Here is a 19,775-nt window from a genome sequence, read left to right as displayed (position 1 = left end):
GTATTTTGACTTTATTCTTCAGGATAAGAGTGAATTTAGTGTTGTACTAGGTTGCAGGAGTGTAACTCGGGAGATCCTCTAAGATAGCTGTTCTTATGGGGAGAGGTGCTCGTCTCCTGGGGAGGGGGGGGGGTGAACAATTAACAGGGGGACGAACCCAGACAAAAAATAAGAAATATGTTGTGTAACTACGATTTGCTTCTTAACGCTTCCCTTGGAATACAATAAAAGTGGGAAGGTGACTAGCTGCCTGGGAGCTGACGCCATCACCTTAAGTTATAAGCTATATGTAAGTAAATTTATGAAGTAAAATCCCTTCAAGGGGTGTCTTGATGCCGGTGAAGGGCTCTTAGTTCAAGGAAACGGAGTTTTTCCTTGGATTGTATCTGACTGCCTGCCAGCTGTATAACCCCTACGGGTTTAGTGCTCCCATGTGAATGTAATATAATAATGATATAAAGTAGAATACTGGAAACCAGAGATGGGATTGTGGGCTATTAAATTGCTGGACTGGAATATGCTTTTTTATAAATAAAATATTGAAGCTTGTAATTATAAGCTCTTGTAATAATATTATTTTGAAGTACATACTGTATTATAAGGCGATATGTTTCGTAGATTTCTTCAAATTTAATTTTGAAAGCTGATTTCTAATGTTTTTTAACCCAGGATAACCTATCAGAAGCAAGTATTATATTTGCTTCTTTTACATACGGAGCAGCGCTGTATAGCCCTTGTGGCTTAGCGCTTCTTTTTGATAATAATAATAATAATAATAATAATAATAATAATAATAATAATAATAATAATAATAATTTACATTCGGATCCTATCCTAAGGTATGATTGACAACGGTCAGCCAGCTCTTAGGCACCTATTTAATGCTAGGCGAATAACAGGTATAACGAGAGTTACCAATACGTATCGGCCTGCCTGAGAGTCAAACCTATGCCCTTTCGGTTGTGAATAGAAAGCTTTTGCGCAAAGGTTGAACTTGACTTTGCGCATTGACTTAGCTTTATTAGCGTAGTTTGTGGACTTTGCTCTAGCGCTTGGACCAGTTTCTTTACATATTCAGCGTTAAATTTATGGAGGGGTTTAACCTCAATTGTTCTTTATCTTGTTCATTTATTTCACTAATCTACAGCCAAAATTCTGTGGAAATAAAATTCTTCGGAAATAAAGTTTCTCTTTTTTTTTTTTTTTTAAGGGGATCACCAGTTGTGTAACTATGATTTAGGCACTTATTTTTTAGGCAGCTATATTGACAAAAACCGGATGATTCACTAAGTGGATTACAGCAGTTCATTCCAGGAAGTCATACAGTGAACATTGTTCAACTATTTTTAGTCTTTGTTTATGGCATTGACATTTCTCAGCCAAATTTGGACAAAGGTGCCTCATAACTGAGTGAACAGTATAGATGACTTGTTATGTTTGTGGAGAGTTGATTTTTTCATTGCAAAAGTATGCTGTAACTGCTGTTATTAGAAAAGCCTGTTACCTGTATTTAAGAACATAAGAACATAAGAACGAAGGAACACTGCAGAAGGCCTACTGGCCCATGCGAGGCAGGTCCAAGTCTCCTACCGGCTTGGCAATATAAACACAAATGCAGTATAATGTGATCCTTTATTGACTACGTTTCGCCCACACAGTGGGCTTTTTCAAGTCACAAACAGAACTACCTGGGGTGGAAGGAACGCGAGTATTTATAGTCCGGCCGAGGTCAGGTGAAGAATGCTGCATCTGATGATGTACCGAGTTGGGTTGTAGAGTCTAAAAACTTGGGTAGCTTGGAAAGGAGACTGGACAAGTTTGTGAGCAGACCTTCTACAGTGTTCTTATGTGGGATAGCGATGAAGAAGTTTCTTGGCAAGTGGTTCAGCTATGTTATAGAAGCCACTATTCTGGTTGAAGTTGTCGGATATAGAAATAAGTGATGATTCCAGGATTCTTCGGTATTGGGTGTTGTCTTCTGTGGCGATAAGTCTTGAGTTTCTGTAGTTTATCAAGTGGTTGTGTGAATTACGGTGTTGTACGCAGGCATTCCTTGTGTCGTCAGACCTGCTTGCGTATTGGTGTTCTGAAATACGTGTTTGGAGGTCCCTTGATGTTTCGCCCACGTATAACTTGTTGCAGTCATTACAAGGGATTATGTATACCCCTGCAGAGGATGGAGGCTTGTCCTGCCTACTACTGGTGATGTCCTTGATGGTCGTGGTTGTGGAGGTAGATACTTGGAATGATGTTTTGGCAAAGATGTTGGAAACATGTTTGGCAATGGAGTTGGTGGGAAGGACTATGTATCTCTTCTCGGCAGTGTCTTCTCTGGGTGTGTTGAAGATGTTTAGTGCTCGCCGTCTGCAGTCTCTGATGAAGTGACGAGGATAGTGGAGTTTGGAAAATACCTGTTCAATTATAGTGCATTCTTCCTCAAGGAACTCGTTGCTGCAGATTCTGAGTGCACGCAGGAAGAAGCCTATAATTACACCACGTTTGGTTTTGGTGTCGTGGTGAGAGTAGAAGTGGAGAAGATCGTTTTGGTTGGTGGGTTTTCGATAGACTTTAAAACGAAGTTCATGGTCAGCTTTGCAGAGTAGAACATCAAGGAAAGGAAGAGTGTTGTCGACCTCTTCTTCAAGTGTGAACTGGATTGAAGGCTCGACCTGGTTGAGCTTGTCTTGGAGAGCTCTCCAAGACAAGCTCAACCAGGTCGAGCCTTCAATCCAGTTCACACTTGAAGAAGAGGTCGACAACACTCTTCCTTTCCTTGATGTTCTACTCTGCAAAGCTGACCATGAACTTCGTTTTAAAGTCTATCGAAAACCCACCAACCAAAACGATCTTCTCCACTTCTACTCTCACCACGACACCAAAACCAAACGTGGTGTAATTATAGGCTTCTTCCTGCGTGCACTCAGAATCTGCAGCAACGAGTTCCTTGAGGAAGAATGCACTATAATTGAACAGGTATTTTCCAAACTCCACTATCCTCGTCACTTCATCAGAGACTGCAGACAGCGAGCACTAAACATCTTCAACACACCCAGAGAAGACACTGCCGAGAAGAGATACATAGTCCTTCCCACCAACTCCATTGCCAAACATGTTTCCAACATCTTTGCCAAAACATCATTCCAAGTATCTACCTCCACAACCACGACCATCAAGGACATCACCAGTAGTAGGCAGGACAAGCCTCCATCCTCTGCAGGGGTATACATAATCCCTTGTAATGACTGCAACAAGTTATACGTGGGCGAAACATCAAGGGACCTCCAAACACGTATTTCAGAACACCAATACGCAAGCAGGTCTGACGACACAAGGAATGCCTGCGTACAACACCGTAATTCACACAACCACTTGATAAACTACAGAAACTCAAGACTTATCGCCACAGAAGACAACACCCAATACCGAAGAATCCTGGAATCATCACTTATTTCTATATCCGACAACTTCAACCAGAATAGTGGCTTCTATAACATAGCTGAACCACTTGCCAAGAAACTTCTTCATCGCTATCCCACATAAGAACACTGTAGAAGGTCTGCTCACAAACTTGTCCAGTCTCCTTTCCAAGCTACCCAAGTTTTTAGACTCTACAACCCAACTCGGTACATCATCAGATGCAGCATTCTTCACCTGACCTCGGCCGGACTATAAATACTCGCGTTCCTTCCACCCCAGGTAGTTCTGTTTGTGACTTGAAAAAGCCCACTGTGTGGGCGAAACGTAGTCAATAAAGGATCACATTATACTGCATTTGTGTTTATATTGCCATTGTGTCGGTATTTTATACCATTTATTTCCACTCCTACCGGCTTAAGCCAATGCACCCAACCTAGTCAGGTCAGGTCACATTGACTTAAGGGAGGAACACGGCAACCTACCTGTTAGCACAAGCTATCAGGTCTAACTCACACCCACCCACATCTACTCATGTATTTATCCAACCTATTTTTAAAGCTACACAACGTTCTGGCCTCTATAACGGTACTTGGGAGTTTGTTCCACTCATCCACAACTCTATTACCAAACCAGTACTTTCCTATATCCATCCTGAATCTGAATTTTTCCAACTTAAAACCATTGCTGCGAGTCCTGTCTAGGCTAGATATTTTCAGCACACTATTTACATCCCCTTTATTTATTCCTGTCTTCCATTTATACACCTCAATCATATCCCCCCTAATTCTACGTCTTTCTAGAGAGTGCAGTTTCAGGGCCCTTAGTCTATCCTCATAGGGGAGGTTTCTGATACATGGGATCATCTTTGTCATCCTCCTTTGTACATTTTCCAGAGAATTTATATCCATTCTGTAATACGGTGACCAAAACTGTTAGCTGTGATACTGAAGATCAAGCCAAGAACCGGATCACACACATATATACTGCAGTATTTGTGCAGGAAACCTTCGCCAGTTGTTGATTTAGAAAAGGAAATCTATGTCTTTTGCAGTGCCAGTGGTGTGGAGGAAGCCAACTGTTTCTTCTGCATATTATCTCTAGTCAAGAAACGTATTTGCGAGAGAAAAAAAGTATTGTACAATATGCTAATATACCCTGTACTATGTACTCGGTACCTCACGGAGAAGGATTACCCATTCCTGAACCCCACCAAACTCTTTCTCCTTTGAATCAGAGGACGGAAAGGATGACGGAACCTGCTGCTAAACTTGTGAGTCTTCAGCTTTATAAAACCCTGAATATGTTCATAACTTTACATCTAAACTGCACATAACTCAGAATGAATTACGTGAGTTAGACCTGCCAAAAAAGTAAGGACGGACTACTGGGCTCCAGATTGCAGCAGTGGAATGTCCTCGCCGAAAATATCTCTAAAGATTCATTTCCTCTATACGCTAGCTTTTACTTTCCATCCAGCTGCGGAGCAGTCAGCGATGAACTTAGTAAATATTTCAGCAGTCATGGAGGAGCGCTACCTAGGGAAAATGGAGACCATCATTGTTAGTGCAGTAGATTGGTGCTGGACAGTAACAGATACTTCAGAAGAGGAATACAAGAAACGAGCAAAGAAGCGTTGGGTTGAATCATTGTAAGTGGATTCATTATACAGAAATGTTACTAATGTATTGTATACATATACAAAACGTGTAAATAGATTTCCTTGGAAACTTTAGCTAAATCAATGGTTGTTATCGTCATATTAGTTTTCAGCACTACAAAAACATTAAAGTGAAATAACTTTTTTCTCCGAGGCACAAAGCTGTTGTAAATTTTTAGACGTTTCCTTTGAGGGGGCGCCTTGACGCCAGTGAAAGGCTTTAGATCCGAGAAACTAGAGCTATCCTTAAGTCGAGTCCAAATGGTCCCCGTTCTTTTCTATTAAATAGGCCTAAGTGATGGAAATACTTCTTCCTTTAGTTGAAATTCGCTGCTTGTAGAAGGAAAATTAGTTCACTGGGCAGCCGTTCTAGCGATCCTTCGAGAACAGTGTTGTGGTGGTTGTGTAACTCCACTAGAAGGAAATAGAATTATGTTAGGGTGTGTTATGGAGGTTCTTTCATGTCAGTGAGGGACACTTGATCACTGGAATTGGACCTCCTTACCGGTTAGCGCCCTTCCCCTCTCTCCCACATGAATGATAATATTTAGGGCGAGTCGTTTCGCTGACTGTGATAATTATTGGTGTTTTGGACACCCAGCACAATATTGTAGATCACATGATTGGTATCCTGTCTGTGCAGACACTGATCACAATGACACATTTTGTCAGTAAAATCCTTGCCTTAATTATAATGATCATCTTTCTTAGTCTCGTCGATGCCTCATAAAATTCAATATACAGGTGAACTTATAACACAGATACATCTTTGTAGAGCCTTTATAATGTACTTGCCTCAGACTTCCACGTCTTCACTCGGTCATCAGCCCATGATACTGCCTCGTTGAAGTAAAGAATTTTCCATCACCTCAGTGCTACGCTTCAGACCAGGCGTCCCTTCTTCATATCTTACATTTTTTTTAATATACTCAAAATTTGGTCCCTTCACCATCAGTAATAATCGTGAAAATGCATGGAGCCCCGACTCTTCCCTTAATTTTCCAAACGTGATAATGAGTCTAATGAGTCAGCGTGACTTTGGTATATGCATTTCAGTTATGACCACCTCTTGGACAGTTGTCGTTTCAGGCCCCTAAAATGCATTACAAGCAATCCAGAACTTAACTCTCAATTTCCCAACGTTCTACACATTTAACGATAGTTGTATTGCACCTCAGGCAGATAGTTTTTTTTGCTGGATCCTTTGAACATTCTGAAGCTGTGGGCAATGAACTCTCAAACCTAGTTGCTCGGTCCACAGTTCAAGAACTGCCAGTCGCCTGGAGAAAGTTCCGATTATCATATTTTTTATCCAGTACTGTCTTAGTGCCTAAAAAACTGCTGGTAAAGAAGTTGAGCTGAGTCAGTATACATGGAGGGTGTTCCTGGGGTCAACGCCCCCGCGGCCCGGTCCAGACCAGGTCTCGCCTGGTCTCCCATACCAAAATCACTCATAAAGTTCGATATGTTCTTTGCCATCTTCCCACCCTCTTTGAGAGAAGCATACGAGTACTGAAATCAACAGCCAGGTAACTTCCCTTCATCGCTATCAAGCATGGGAAGTTGTAGTCTCGCGAATACGCATTGGATGGTAGTGGTGGTTGTCGTGGCGGCGGCGGCAGCTGCTGCCAATATCAGTAGGGACTGTCATCATCAGCAGGGAGTGTGTCACCATCAGCAGGAACTGTGTTAACATCAGCAGGGACTGTGTCAACATCAGTAGGGAGTGTCAACATCAGTAGGGAGTGTCAACATCAGCATGGACTGTGTCAGCATCAGCAGGGACTGTGTCAACATCAGTAGGGCCTGTGTTAATATCAGTGGGGACGGTGTCAGCATCAGCAGGGACTGTGTCAACATCAGTTGGGACTGTTAATATCAGTAGGAACTGTGTCAATATCAGCAGGTAGTGTCAACATCAGCAGGGATTGTCAGCATCAGTAGGAACTGTGTCAGCATCAGCAGGGACTGTGTGAACATCAGTAAGGACTGTGTCAACATCAGTAGGAACTATCAACATCAGAATAAAAGTGTTTTAAGCAGGCTTGGAGCAATTGTAATCAAAGTTGAATGTAATTAATTTTTTAAGTAAGTGTGATTGTAATTGACTCTTTAGATTTAAAAATAATTCTAATTGTAATTGGCTTAAATTACATCATAAAACTGTGATGGGCTAATGACATACTGTAATGTGACTCGTTGTTTGGATCAGGTCTTGAAAAAGTATATACAAGAGGATTGTGCTTCATGCGACGTAGATCCCCTGGTTTATTATAGGGACTCTCCTCCAAAGATGCTCCCTCTGGAGAAACGAGCAAGAGAAATGATGGGTTGCTCAGCTACTGCAACACCTCCAAAGTGTTTAGCATAGCAGAAAATTTTCTACTCCCTGTAGAGCGCAGCTAGTGCCTACTACCTTCCGCGAACTTCTGATTAAGTACAACCCAGAAATTTGTGAAGATTTTCCATGACTGAACCTTAATGAACTGTAATATTTAACAATGATTTTAACATTAGTAAATGTTGAAGTAATTAAAATAATTTAATGCAAAATATCAAGTAATTGTAATTTGTTATTTTTCTGATCAATATTAAATGTAACTGAACATCTGGAAGAGTAATTAAAATTAAAATTGTAACTGACACCGAATCATGCAATTACTCCAAGCTTGGTTTTAAATAGTTTTAAAAGAAGTGAGTGATAGTGAAGACGACTACAAGCTGAGACTTACATTTGGCCCTGGCCCAAGCTTAACGTGCAGCTAATACACTGATGACAAGCCTAACTATGCAAGACAAATATGCCACATTATCCCCCATTCTCTGAGGCCAGATCTGATGTCTTGTGCGCCCAATGTTGGGACCACCAACTATATTTCTTCCTCCATATTACCAGAATGTGAACTGGAACACTTTTTGTGGGCGTCCCTTAATGGAGCAGTTATTGCCTTGACGCTCACCAAACACCAAGTGTATTGTCCGTCCTACAATGATTTAAATCTGTTATATCCGTATAGGTATCCTCGGTAGGAATACGTATGGTGTTGGCACTTTAATCCCAATTCTCGAGCCACCCCCCCCCCTTTGAACACACTAACTTGAGTGAAGAGTACTATTTTCATCATTGAAGGCTTAGAAGAAATTGTTGAAAATACAAAATAAAGACAAACACGTGAAGAGTATTATAGTTACACTGATGGTTTAGAATTGCGCTGAAGAACCCCTGTGTGAACATGCTACCAATACTGAAGGTTTAAAATAACTTACTGAGCAGTTTGAGAGGACACACTGGGCAGCACTGTCCGGCCACTTTGACGGGCATGGCACAGTGCAGCTTGTCCCTGCTCTGGCACTTGAGGCGTGAGCAGTCAATCCTGCCGTTGTAACACCGGCACAGCACGCAGTCCATCTCGCCGAAGGGGCCGATGACCGGGTGCCAGACAGAACCGTTGACGAAGTAACGACCACCGATCTTACAGTCGAGGTTGGCGCTGCCTTTCGGCGGCGAGGGGTCAGAGAACGATACCATCGTTTCCCAGTCCAGTTCAAGGGAGGTGTCTGTAGGGTGAGAGCAGGCAGGGGGAGTTAGGGGGTGTGAAACAGTTGAGTTGGGAGGGTAGGGAGGTAGTGTTAGGGGATGTGAGAGAGTAGACCCAGGGAGGGAGGAGTTTTAGGGAGCATGAAAGAGTGAGGAGGACAGGCGAAAGTTCGGGGTGTAAGAATGAGTGGGGAGGATAGGGATTGTGAAAGAGTGAGTTGGGAGGGTAGGGAGGGAGGGAGAGTTTGGGGTGTACGAGAATGAGAGCTGAGGTTACGGTGTGTGAGGGAGTGAGAGGGGAGGATGTGGATTGAAAGGTAAGAACACGAGTTAGTGAGGGGGAGGGGGAGAGGATGGGGAGGTACAGTAAAGAGGAGAGATTGACGTATAAAGAAAAAGGAGGCTATTTTTTTTTTCAAAGCCTTAAGGGTTTTGTCATAATGATCTGCTAGCTGTGATGGGGAAGATCTTCCAGTAGTAAAAGATAGGCATGAGCTTCCTGTTTTAAGGGGAAAATATAGTATTGATGATCTAAAGCCTTCCTGACCTGGGTTGTGTAGCTAACTCTTTTCCACAAAATCAGATAGCTGGCTTGTGAACATCCTTTCAAAGAATTTTATGGTGTATGATGTTATTGCTTTTGGTTTGTAAATTTTTGCCATGGCAGTGCTTGCTCCCTTAAGGTCTCTGGGATTTCATCTGATTCTAAGAACACTGAGTGCTCATGCTAATTCATTTTGTATTTCTTTATAAATACGACACTCTAGGAGTCAGCCTTAATACAAGTAATCCTTGAGCCATTTGGTCATTACCATCTACGGGGAGAATGTTCATAAAAATTTTTTTTGTCAAATACACATCCCTAGAGTTGAAAAATTCATAACATTGCAACAGTGGTAGCTTGTGGTGAGAGACTGACTATTTGCAACCCTACCTAAATTATTCGTTTTCTGAACTAAACTTTCTAGTAATATAACCAACAACTTATGTCAGTTTATTGTTTATGTTCATTTTTCATTGTAAATTGTAAAACATAGTCTGGTGCTGTTGAGAAATTTTTGTTTTGAAACTTTCCTTAATACACTGTGCGTTATAAGAACATAACGATGGAACACTGCAGAAGGCCTACTGGCCCATGCGAGGCAGGTCCAAGTCTCCTACCGGCTTAAGCCAATGCACCCAACCTAGTCAGGTCAGGTCACATTGACTTAAGGGAGGAACACGGCAACCGACCTGGTAGCACAAGCTATCAGGTCTAACTCACACCCACCCACATCTACTCATGTATTTATCCAACCTATTTTTAAAGTTACACAACTTACTTTTACTACATAGTTTGTGTAAAAGTAAAATGTGATTTTATTGTTGACAGTAAAATTTGTGAACGAGCATAATTTTTTTTAGCATGTTTAAATGTAAGAAAATGTAAGAAATTAAATATGGATTAAGACAAATCTAATTATGTATTGTGTAAGTAGTACGTATATTAAAACTAATGTAACAGAAAAATGTTACCTCCATCTAAAATGTTTACTCCGTCTAAAATGTTTACTCCGTCTAAAATGTTACCTCCGTCTAAAATGTTTACTCCGTCTAAAATGTTACCTCCGTCTAAAATGTTTACTCCGTCTAAAATGTTACCTCCGTCTAAAATGTTTACTCCGTCTAAAATGTTACCTCCGTCTAAAATGTTTACTCCGTCTAAAATGTTACCTCCGTCTAAAATGTTTACTCCGTCTAAAATGTTACCTCCGTCTAAAATGTTTACTCCGTCTAAAATGTTACCTCCGTCTAAAATGTTTACTCCGTCTAAAATGTTACCTCCGTCTAAAATGTTTACTCCGTCTAAAATGTTACCTCTGTCTAAAATGTTTACTCCGTCTAAAATGTTACCTCCGTCTAAAATGTTTACTCCGTCTAAAATGTTACCTCCGTCTAAAATGTTTACTCCGTCTAAAATGTTACCTCCGTCTAAAATGTTTACTCCGTCTAAAATGTTACCTCCGTCTAAAATGTTTACTCCGTCTAAAATGTTACCTCTGTCTAAAATGTTTACTCCGTCTAAAATGTTACCTCCGTCTAAAATGTTTACTCCGTCTAAAATGTTACCTCCGTCTAAAATGTTTACTCCGTCTAAAATGTTACCTCTCTAAAATGTTTACTCCGTCTAAAATGTTACCTCCGTCTAAAATGTTTACTCCGTCTAAAATGTTACCTCCGTCTAAAATGTTTACTCCGTCTAAAATGTTACCTCCGTCTAAAATGTTTACTCCGTCTAAAATGTTTACTCCGTCTAAAATGCTACCTCCGTCTAAAATGTTACCTCCGTCTAAAATGCTACCTCCATCTAAAATGCTACCTCCATCTAAAATGCTACCTCCATCTAAAGTGCTACCTCCATCTAAAATGCTACCTCCATCTAAAATGCTACCTCCATCTAAAGTGCTACCTCCATCTAAAGTGCTACCTCCATCTAAAATGTTACCTCCATTTAAAATGCTACCTCCATCTAAAATGTTACCTCCATCTAAAATGTTACCTCCATCTAAAATGTTACCTCCACCTAAAATGTTACCTCCATATAAAATGTTACCTCCACCTAAAATGTTACCTCCATCTAAAATGTTACCTCCATCTAAAATGTTACCTCCATCTAAAATGTTACCTCACCTAAAATGTTACCTCCATATAAAATGTTACCTCCATCTAAAATGTTACCTCCATCTAAAATGTTACCTCCATCTAAAATGTTACCTCCATCTAAAATGTTACCTCCATCTAAAATGTTACCTCCATCTAAAATGTTACCTCCATATAAAATGTTACCTCCACCTAAAATGTTACCTCCATATAAAATGTTACCTCCACCTAAAATGTTACCTCCACCTAAAATGTTACCTCCATCTAAAATGTTACCTCCATATAAAATGTTACCTCCATATAAAATGTTACCTCCATATAAAATGTTACCTCCATATAAAATGTTACCTCCATATAAAATGTTACCTCCATATAAAATCGACAAAATACAAAATTCAGTATAAAAATAAATTTGCATTTTATTTTCTGAATATGTTACAGAAGTCATTCTGTGTATAAAATGTATGATGTGTTATTATGTTGGTTGCCATGGTGTGTTATTATGTTGGTTGCCATGATGTGTTATTATGTTGGTTGCCATGGTTAACACTGTCATCGCTGTCTGAGCTCCGTGATGGTTTTCAGTCTGAGAGTTTACACATATCAGTGCTTGTCAACCCATGTAACATATAAACACTTAGGTGGCATAAACCTCAAACAGTTGCATGTGAACAGGTCCAGCATAACTTCTGGTGTTGGATGACCATTCATCATTTTGTAGTTTACAATTTCTAAAATGACTTTGTGTACGTGGATCCTGTATTTTTGAAGGTATCTTCTACAAATTATTGCTTGGTAGTTTGCACGGTTAATATGTTTATCTAGATAGATCTTGCATTCAGGTAGCTCTATCACCCCCCCCCTCCCATTCCCTATTTTTTGGCATAGGGAAGGTGGTATCTGAGACTGACACTTTTGGGGGCATAAAGAAGCTTATCCAAACACTTTGACAAGAGATCCCATTGACAAGAGTTCCCATTCTTACCCTGACTTCGGAAACGTGACCTACACTTTTCTGTTATTGAGATTTTAATGCCAAGTGCTTTGCCTTTACCTGCCAAAGCACTGACGCAGTCGTATCTTGTCTCGGCGAAAGTCAGCTACTCTGGTGCTAGCTTGAGCTATAACTGAATATTAGAGGAAGTTCTGTCCGGTCATAAAATGCCACACTGACGATTACAACATCAGTGTATTGTAAGAATATCACAACTGCTTCAGAACCATTTCCTTCAACGGGGTGTACCTATAGCAGCAAGCAGCGTTCTCTCCTTTGCTTGCATTGGAAGGAACAATACACACAATACCGTGGCTAGAAGGAACAACACACACACGCAGTACCGTGGCTAGAAGGAACAACACACACACCCACACAATACCGTGACTAGAAGGAACAACACACACACAATACCGTGGCTAGAAGGAACAACACACACAAAATACCGTGGCTAGAAGGAACAACACACACACACACAATACCGTGGCTAGAAGGAACAACACACACACACACACACACACACACACACACACACACACACACACACACACACACACAATATCGTGGCTAGAAGGAACAACACACACACACACACACAATACCGTGGCTAGAAGGAACAACACACACACATACACACAGACAATACCGTGGCTAGAAGGAACAACACACACACAATACCGTGTCTAGAAGGAACAACACACAAAATACCGTGGCTAGAAGGAACAACACACAAAATACCGTGGCTAGAAGGAACAACACACACACACACAATACCGTGGCTAGAAGGAACAACACACACACACACACACACACACACACACACACACACACACACACACACACGGATCCAGTAGCGATCAGTGAAGAGGCGGGGCCAGGAGCTGAGTCTCGACCCCTGCAACCACAATTAGGTGAGTATACACACACACACACACACAATACCGTGGCTAGAAGGAACAACACACACACACACACACACACACACACAATACCGTGGCTAGAAGGAACAACACACACACACACACACACACACAATACCGTGGCTAGAAGGAACAACACACACACACACACAATACCGTGGCTAGAAGGAACAACACACACACACACAGTAGAGACAGGAAGGACTCTGGGGGGACAGACCAGACGGGGACACCAGCAAGGAATACACCAACAAGTGTTGGACGACATACATACAGATGAGGAGGAGGTGAAGAAACTGCTAAGGGACATCGATACCTCAAAGGCAATGGGACCAGACAACATCTCCCCGTGGGTCCTTAGAGAGGGAGCAGATATGTTGTGCGTGCCACTTACCACAATCTTCAACACATCCCTGGAAACTGGGCAACTACCTGAGGTATGGAAGACGGCAAATGTAGTTCCCATTTTTAAAAAAGGAGACAGAAAAGAGGCACTAAACTATAGACCTGTGTCATTGACGTGTATAGTATGCAAAATTATGGAGAAGATTATCAGGAGGAGAGTGGTGGAGCACCTGGAACGGAACAGGAGTATAAATGCCAACCAGCACGGATTCACGGAAGGCAAATCCTGTGTCACAAACCTTCTGGAGTTTTATGATAAAATAACAGAAGTAAGACAAGAGAGAGAGGGGTGGGTTGATTGCATCTTCTTGGACTGCAAGAAGGCCTTTGACACAGTTCCTCACAAGAGATTAGTGCAGAAGCTAGAGCATCAGGCGCATATAACAGGAAGGGCACTGCAATGGATCAGAGAATACCTGACAGGGAGGCAACAACGAGTCATGGTACGTAATGATGTATCACAGTGGGCACCTGTGACGAGCGGGGTCCCACAGGGGTCGGTCCTAGGACCAGTGCTATTTTTGGTATATGTGAACGACATGACGGAAGGGTTAGACTCAGAAGTGTCCCTGTTTGCAGATGATGTGAAGTTAATGAGGAGAATTAAATCTGATGAGGACCAGGCAGGACTTCAAAGAGACCTGGACAGACTGGACACCTGGTCCAGCAAATGGCTTCTCGAATTTAATCCTGCCAAATGCAAAGTCATGAAGATGGGGGAGGGGCACAGAAGACCACAGACAGAGTATAGGCTAGGTGGCCAAAGACTGCAAACCTCACTCAAGGAGAAAGATCTTGGGGTGAGTATAACACCGAGCATGTCTCCGGAAGCACACATCAATCAGATAACTGCTGCAGCATATGGGCGCCTGGCAAACCTGAGAACAGCATTCCGATACCTTAGTAAGGAATCATTCAAGACACTGTACACCGTGTATGTCAGGCCCATACTGGAGTATGCAGCACCTGTTTGGAACCCGCACTTGATAAAGCACGTCAAGAAACTAGAGAAAGTACAAAGGTTTGCGACAAGGTTAGTTCCGGAGCTAAGGGGAATGTCCTATGAGGAAAGATTAAGGGAAATCGGCCTGACCACACTGGAGGACAGGAGGGTCAGGGGAGACATGATAACGACATATAAAATACTGCGTGGAATAGACAAGGTGGACAAAGACAGGATGTTCCAGGGAGGGGACACAGAAACAAGAGGCCACAATTGGAAGTTGAAGACACAAATGAGTCAGAGAGATAGTAGGAAGTATTTCTTCAGTCATAGAGTTGTAAGGCAGTGGAATAGCCTAGAAAATGACGTAGTGGAGGCAGGAACCATACACAGTTTTAAGACGAGGTTTGATAAAGCTCATGGAGCGGGGAGAGAGAGGGCCTAGTAGCAACCGGTGAAGAGGCGGGGCCAGGAGCTAGGACTCGACCCCTGCAACCACAAATAGGTGAGTACACACACAATACCGTGGCTAGAAGGAGCAACACACACGCAATACCGTGGCTAGAAGGAACAACACACACACACACACACAATACCGTGGCTAGAAGGAACAACACACACACACACACACACACACAATACCGTGGCTAGAAGGAACAACACACACAATACCGTGGCTAGAAGGAACAACACACACAATACCGTGGCTAGAAGGAACAACACAGACAATTCTGTGGCTAGAAGGAACAACACAATACCGTGGCCAGAAGGAACAACACAATACCGTGGCTAGAAGGAACAACAGACAATACCGTGGCTAGAAGGAACAACACACAAACAATACCGTGACTAGAAGAACACATACAATACCGTGACGAGAAGGAACAACACACACACAATACCGTGGCTAGAAGAAACAATACACAATACCGTGGCTAGAAGGAACAACACACACAATACCGTGGATAGAAGGAACACCACACAGTACCGTGACTAGTAGGAACAACACACACAGTACCGTGACTAGAAGGAACAACACACACACAATACTGTGGCTATAAGGCGCAACACACACACACAGTACCGTGGCTAGTAGGAACAACACACACACAATACCGTGGCTAGAAGGAACAACACATACACAATACCGTGACTAGAAGGAACAACAACAACACACACACAGTTTTGTAGATGAATGGTTCAGAGAACCGACATGTTGATAAATTAGACACATATGCAGCTCATATGCGATTCTATTCAAGATTGATGGACTGAACACATCGACTCAAGGTTGAGGGACTGATTACCTCATTCTCCTCCTGTTCTTCAAGTTTCTCCTACGTATGGACAGATGAAGCCACTGTGTGGCGAAACGTTTCCTCAATAAAGATACCCAAGAGTTGCATATGTGTCTAATTTATCAACACACACACTACCGTGACTAGAAGGAGCAACACACACACACACAATACCGTGGCTAGAAGAAACATCACACGATACCGTGGCTAGAAGGAACAACACACTCACACAGTACAGTGACTAGAAGGAACAATACACACATACACAATACCGTGACTAGAAGGAACAACACGCACACAATACCGTGGCTAGAAGAAACAACACACACAATACCATGGCTGGAAGGAACACTTCATAACGCCCACACAATACCATGGCTGGAAGGAACACTTAATAACATCCAAACAGTACCATGGCTGGAAGGAACACTTCATGACATCCACAGAATACCATGGCTGGAATATAGGAACACTTAAGAACATAAGAACTAAGGAACACTGCAGCAGGCCTACTGGCCCATGCGAGGCAGGTCCAAGTCTCCTACCGGCTTAAGCCAATGCACCCAACATGACACCCACACAATACCATGGCTGTAAGAAACACTTCATGACACCCATACAATAACATGGCTGGTAGGAACACTTCATAACACTGTGGTGGTGGCAGGGATGTCAGCCTGTTGTGGTGGTAGGGGTGTCAGCCGGTGGTGGTGATGCTGGCAGGGGTGTCATCCTGTGGTAATTGTGGCTGGCAAAACCCTTGAGGCCTGCCACAGGTATATCACAGGTATACATCTGGAATAAACATCAGCGCAAGTACTTGTGTGCCCACGATCCTCAGTCCGCTAATTACGGCAAGTGTTCTTTCAGCAGTCAGGCTGCTGGTGGTAGCAGTGTAGGAGAGGGAGACGAGGCTCTTTCACTAGGCCTATACCTCCCTGAGATAGATGGGGTGGGTGGGGCAAGAATGATAGGAAGGAGGAGGAGGAAGGCTAGGAAGGGGGAAAAAGGCTAGGATGGTGGAAGGATAATAAGACGGGAGGAGGAACTACGATAAATGGAGGAAGAGGAGGAACTACGATAAATGGAGGAAGAGGAGGACCTGTATAAATACAGATTTTCTTTTGGGGTAATTCGTGTATTGTTTTCTTCATTTCATTTGGCGTTACAGGAACACAGTAGCACAATGTGTATGTGTGTCCCTGCACCTTACGTCTGGCACTCTCTCTCTGGCATTTTGTTTGTCACTCATGGGTGCGGGATATATCTCTGTCTAGTATCATGTTACTCTTTGTTGGTACCTCATTTTTTCCACATCAGTTTTACAGGCTAAGAGTTATCCAACTTTAGCTTATTTCAATGTCCAGCTCTGTCTAAGGTATACTAAAGTATACCAGCTCTGTCTGAGGTATAATACCACCCCCTGGGATGCCACTCACAACATCCGACTAACACCCTGGTACCTATTTATTGCTAGGTGGACAGGAGCAGCAAGTGTACGGAAACATGCCCAACGTTTGCACACATGCTGGGGATCAAACCACTCACTCTCAGTGTGTGAGCTAGGTTCGCAACCAACTGAGCTACGGGGTACCTCATGGAAGAGTGAGAGATATCTCTCGAGCGCTGACGAAGTTTGCTTTTGCCGTGGCTTCAGTCTGACAAAATGAAATTTAATTTGGGGTTTGCTTTTTTAGCTTTTTGATTACTGTCATTGTAATAGGTTCTTTATTATGATAGGTCTGATTACCTATTTGTAAATACCTCTTTGTAGCTGCAAGAGCAGAGGTAGGCTGATCATGTCCTTTCTTCAGTATTAGTAAGTACAGGAGCAGAGGTGGGCTGATCATGTCCTTTCTTCAGTATTAGTAAGTACAGGAGCAGAGGTGGGCTGATCATGTCCCTTCTTCAGTATTAGTAACTACAAGAGCAGAGGTAGGCTGATCATGTCCTTTCTTCAGTATTAGTAAGTACAGGAGCAGAGGTGGGCTGATCATGTCCCTTCTTCAGTATTAGTAACTATAAGAACAGAGGTAGGCTGATCATGTCCTTTCTTCAGTATTAGTAACTACAGGAGCAGAGGTAGGCTGATCATGTCCTTTCTTCAGTATTAGTAACTACAAGAACAGAGGTAGGCTGATCATGTCCTTTCTTCAGTATTAGTACTACAAGAACAGAGGTAGGCTGATCATGTCCCTTCTTCAGTATTAGTAACTACAAGAACAGAGGTAGGCTGATCATGTTCCTTCTTCAGTATTAGTAACTACAAGAACAGAGGTAGGCTGATCATGTTCCTTCAGTATTAGTAAATACAAGAACAGAGGTAGGCTGATCATGTCCCTTCTTCAGTATTAGTAACTACAAGAACAGAGGTAGGCTGATCATGTTCCTTCTTCAGTATTAGAAACTACAAGAACAGAGGTGGGCTGATCATGTTCCTTCTTCAGTATTAGTAAGTACAGGAGCAGAGGTAGGCTGATCATGTTCCTTCTTCAGTATTAGTAACTACAAGAACAGAGGTAGGCTGATCATGTCCCTTCTTCAGTATTAGTAACTACAAGAACAGAGGTAGGCTGATCATGTTCCTTCTTCAGTATTAGTAACTACAAGAACAGAGGTAGGCTGATCATGTTCCTTCTTCAGTATTAGTAACTACAAGAACAGAGGTAGGCTGATCATGTCCCTTCTTCAGTATTAGTAACTACAGGAGCAGAGATAGGCTGATCATGTCCCTTCTTCGGTATTACAATTATTATATACACCAAAAATATATTTCGACTGGTAATAATGTTTGATTGTTAGTGAAGGTGAAGCTCCTGGTGCCGCTGGGGTAATGGAGAAGAGACGCAGGTGTATGTATCAAACATTTATTGTAACAGTGTTTCACTGTGTAGAGTTTGTCATAAAAAGCAAAACATAGTGATAATGAAAGCTGCACCTGTGCCTTTGCTACTGTCTCTGGTATACTGTTGTATCCTTGGTCACTGGAGTACCTCTGTTGTATCCTGGTCACCATTAGTGTGCTAGTGTACTTCTGTTGTATCCTGGTCACCACTAGTGCGCCAGAGTACCTCTGTTATATCCTGGTCACCACTAGTATGCTAGAGTACCGCTGTTGTATCCTGGTCACCATTAGTGTGCTAGTGTACTTCTGTTGTATCCTGGTCATCATTAGTGTGCTAGAGTACTTCTGTTGTATCCTGGCCACCACTAGTGCGCTAGAGTACCTCTTGTATCCTGGTCACCACTAGTGCGCTAGAGTACCTCTGTTGTATCCTGGTCACCACTAGTGTGCTAGAGTCCGTCTGTGACACTCATCCTGTGAGTGAACATACTCTCATACAGTGTCTGGACAGAGGCTCTCGTCCTGTGAGTGAACGGATTTCCAGAGTTTTCGTACTCTCGCAGCCTGATCCTGGGCCAGACTTGTCTGGTTCTTGCCTGCTCAACCAGGCTGTTACTGCTGGCGGCCTGTTGGCCCACATTTCCATCACCAGCCTGGTTGATCCGGCCAATTAGCTGATTTTTATAACGTTGAGTTTACAAGCTAATAACTGTTATGCTACCTCAGCTCAATGTACAAGCTCAGAACTGCTGTCGCACATCAGTTCAATGTACAAGTATAGATCTGTTATCCCACCTCAGCTCAGTGTACAACCTAAGAAGTGTTACTCCACCTCAGCTCAGTGTACAACTTAAGAAGTGTTACTCCACCTCAGCTCAGTGTACAACCTAAGAAGTGTTACTCCACCTCAGCTCAGTGTACAACCTAAGAAGTGTTACTCCACCTCAGCTCAGTGTACAACCTAAGAAGTGTTACTCCACCTCAGCTCAGTGTACAACTTAAGAAGTGTTACTCCACCTCAGCTCAGTGTACAACTTAAGAAGTGTTACTCCACCTCAGCTCAGTGTACAACCTAAGAAGTGTTACTCCACCTCAGCTCAGTGTACAACTTAAGAAGT

The 19,775-nt window shown here is 42.5% G+C and overlaps 1 protein-coding gene across 1 annotated transcript in view; it reads right to left on the bottom strand.

The window, feature by feature from the left end:
- LOC128689485 (chordin-like protein 2) overlaps positions 1-19,775 on the bottom strand; it is a 468,423-nt gene that overhangs the window by 30,226 nt on the left and 418,422 nt on the right. Inside the window, exon 6 of the mRNA XM_070086387.1 lies at positions 8,342-8,632. Within this exon, the coding sequence (XP_069942488.1) occupies positions 8,342-8,632 (291 nt within the window). The remainder of the gene's footprint in view (positions 1-8,341; positions 8,633-19,775) is intronic.

This window comes from Cherax quadricarinatus, chromosome 18, assembly GCF_038502225.1.
Source record: "Cherax quadricarinatus isolate ZL_2023a chromosome 18, ASM3850222v1, whole genome shotgun sequence".
Lineage (NCBI taxonomy): Eukaryota > Metazoa > Arthropoda > Malacostraca > Decapoda > Parastacidae > Cherax > Cherax quadricarinatus.
The sequence above is the reverse complement of the archived record's forward strand: the minus strand, read 5'-3'. Positions and strand labels throughout refer to the sequence as shown.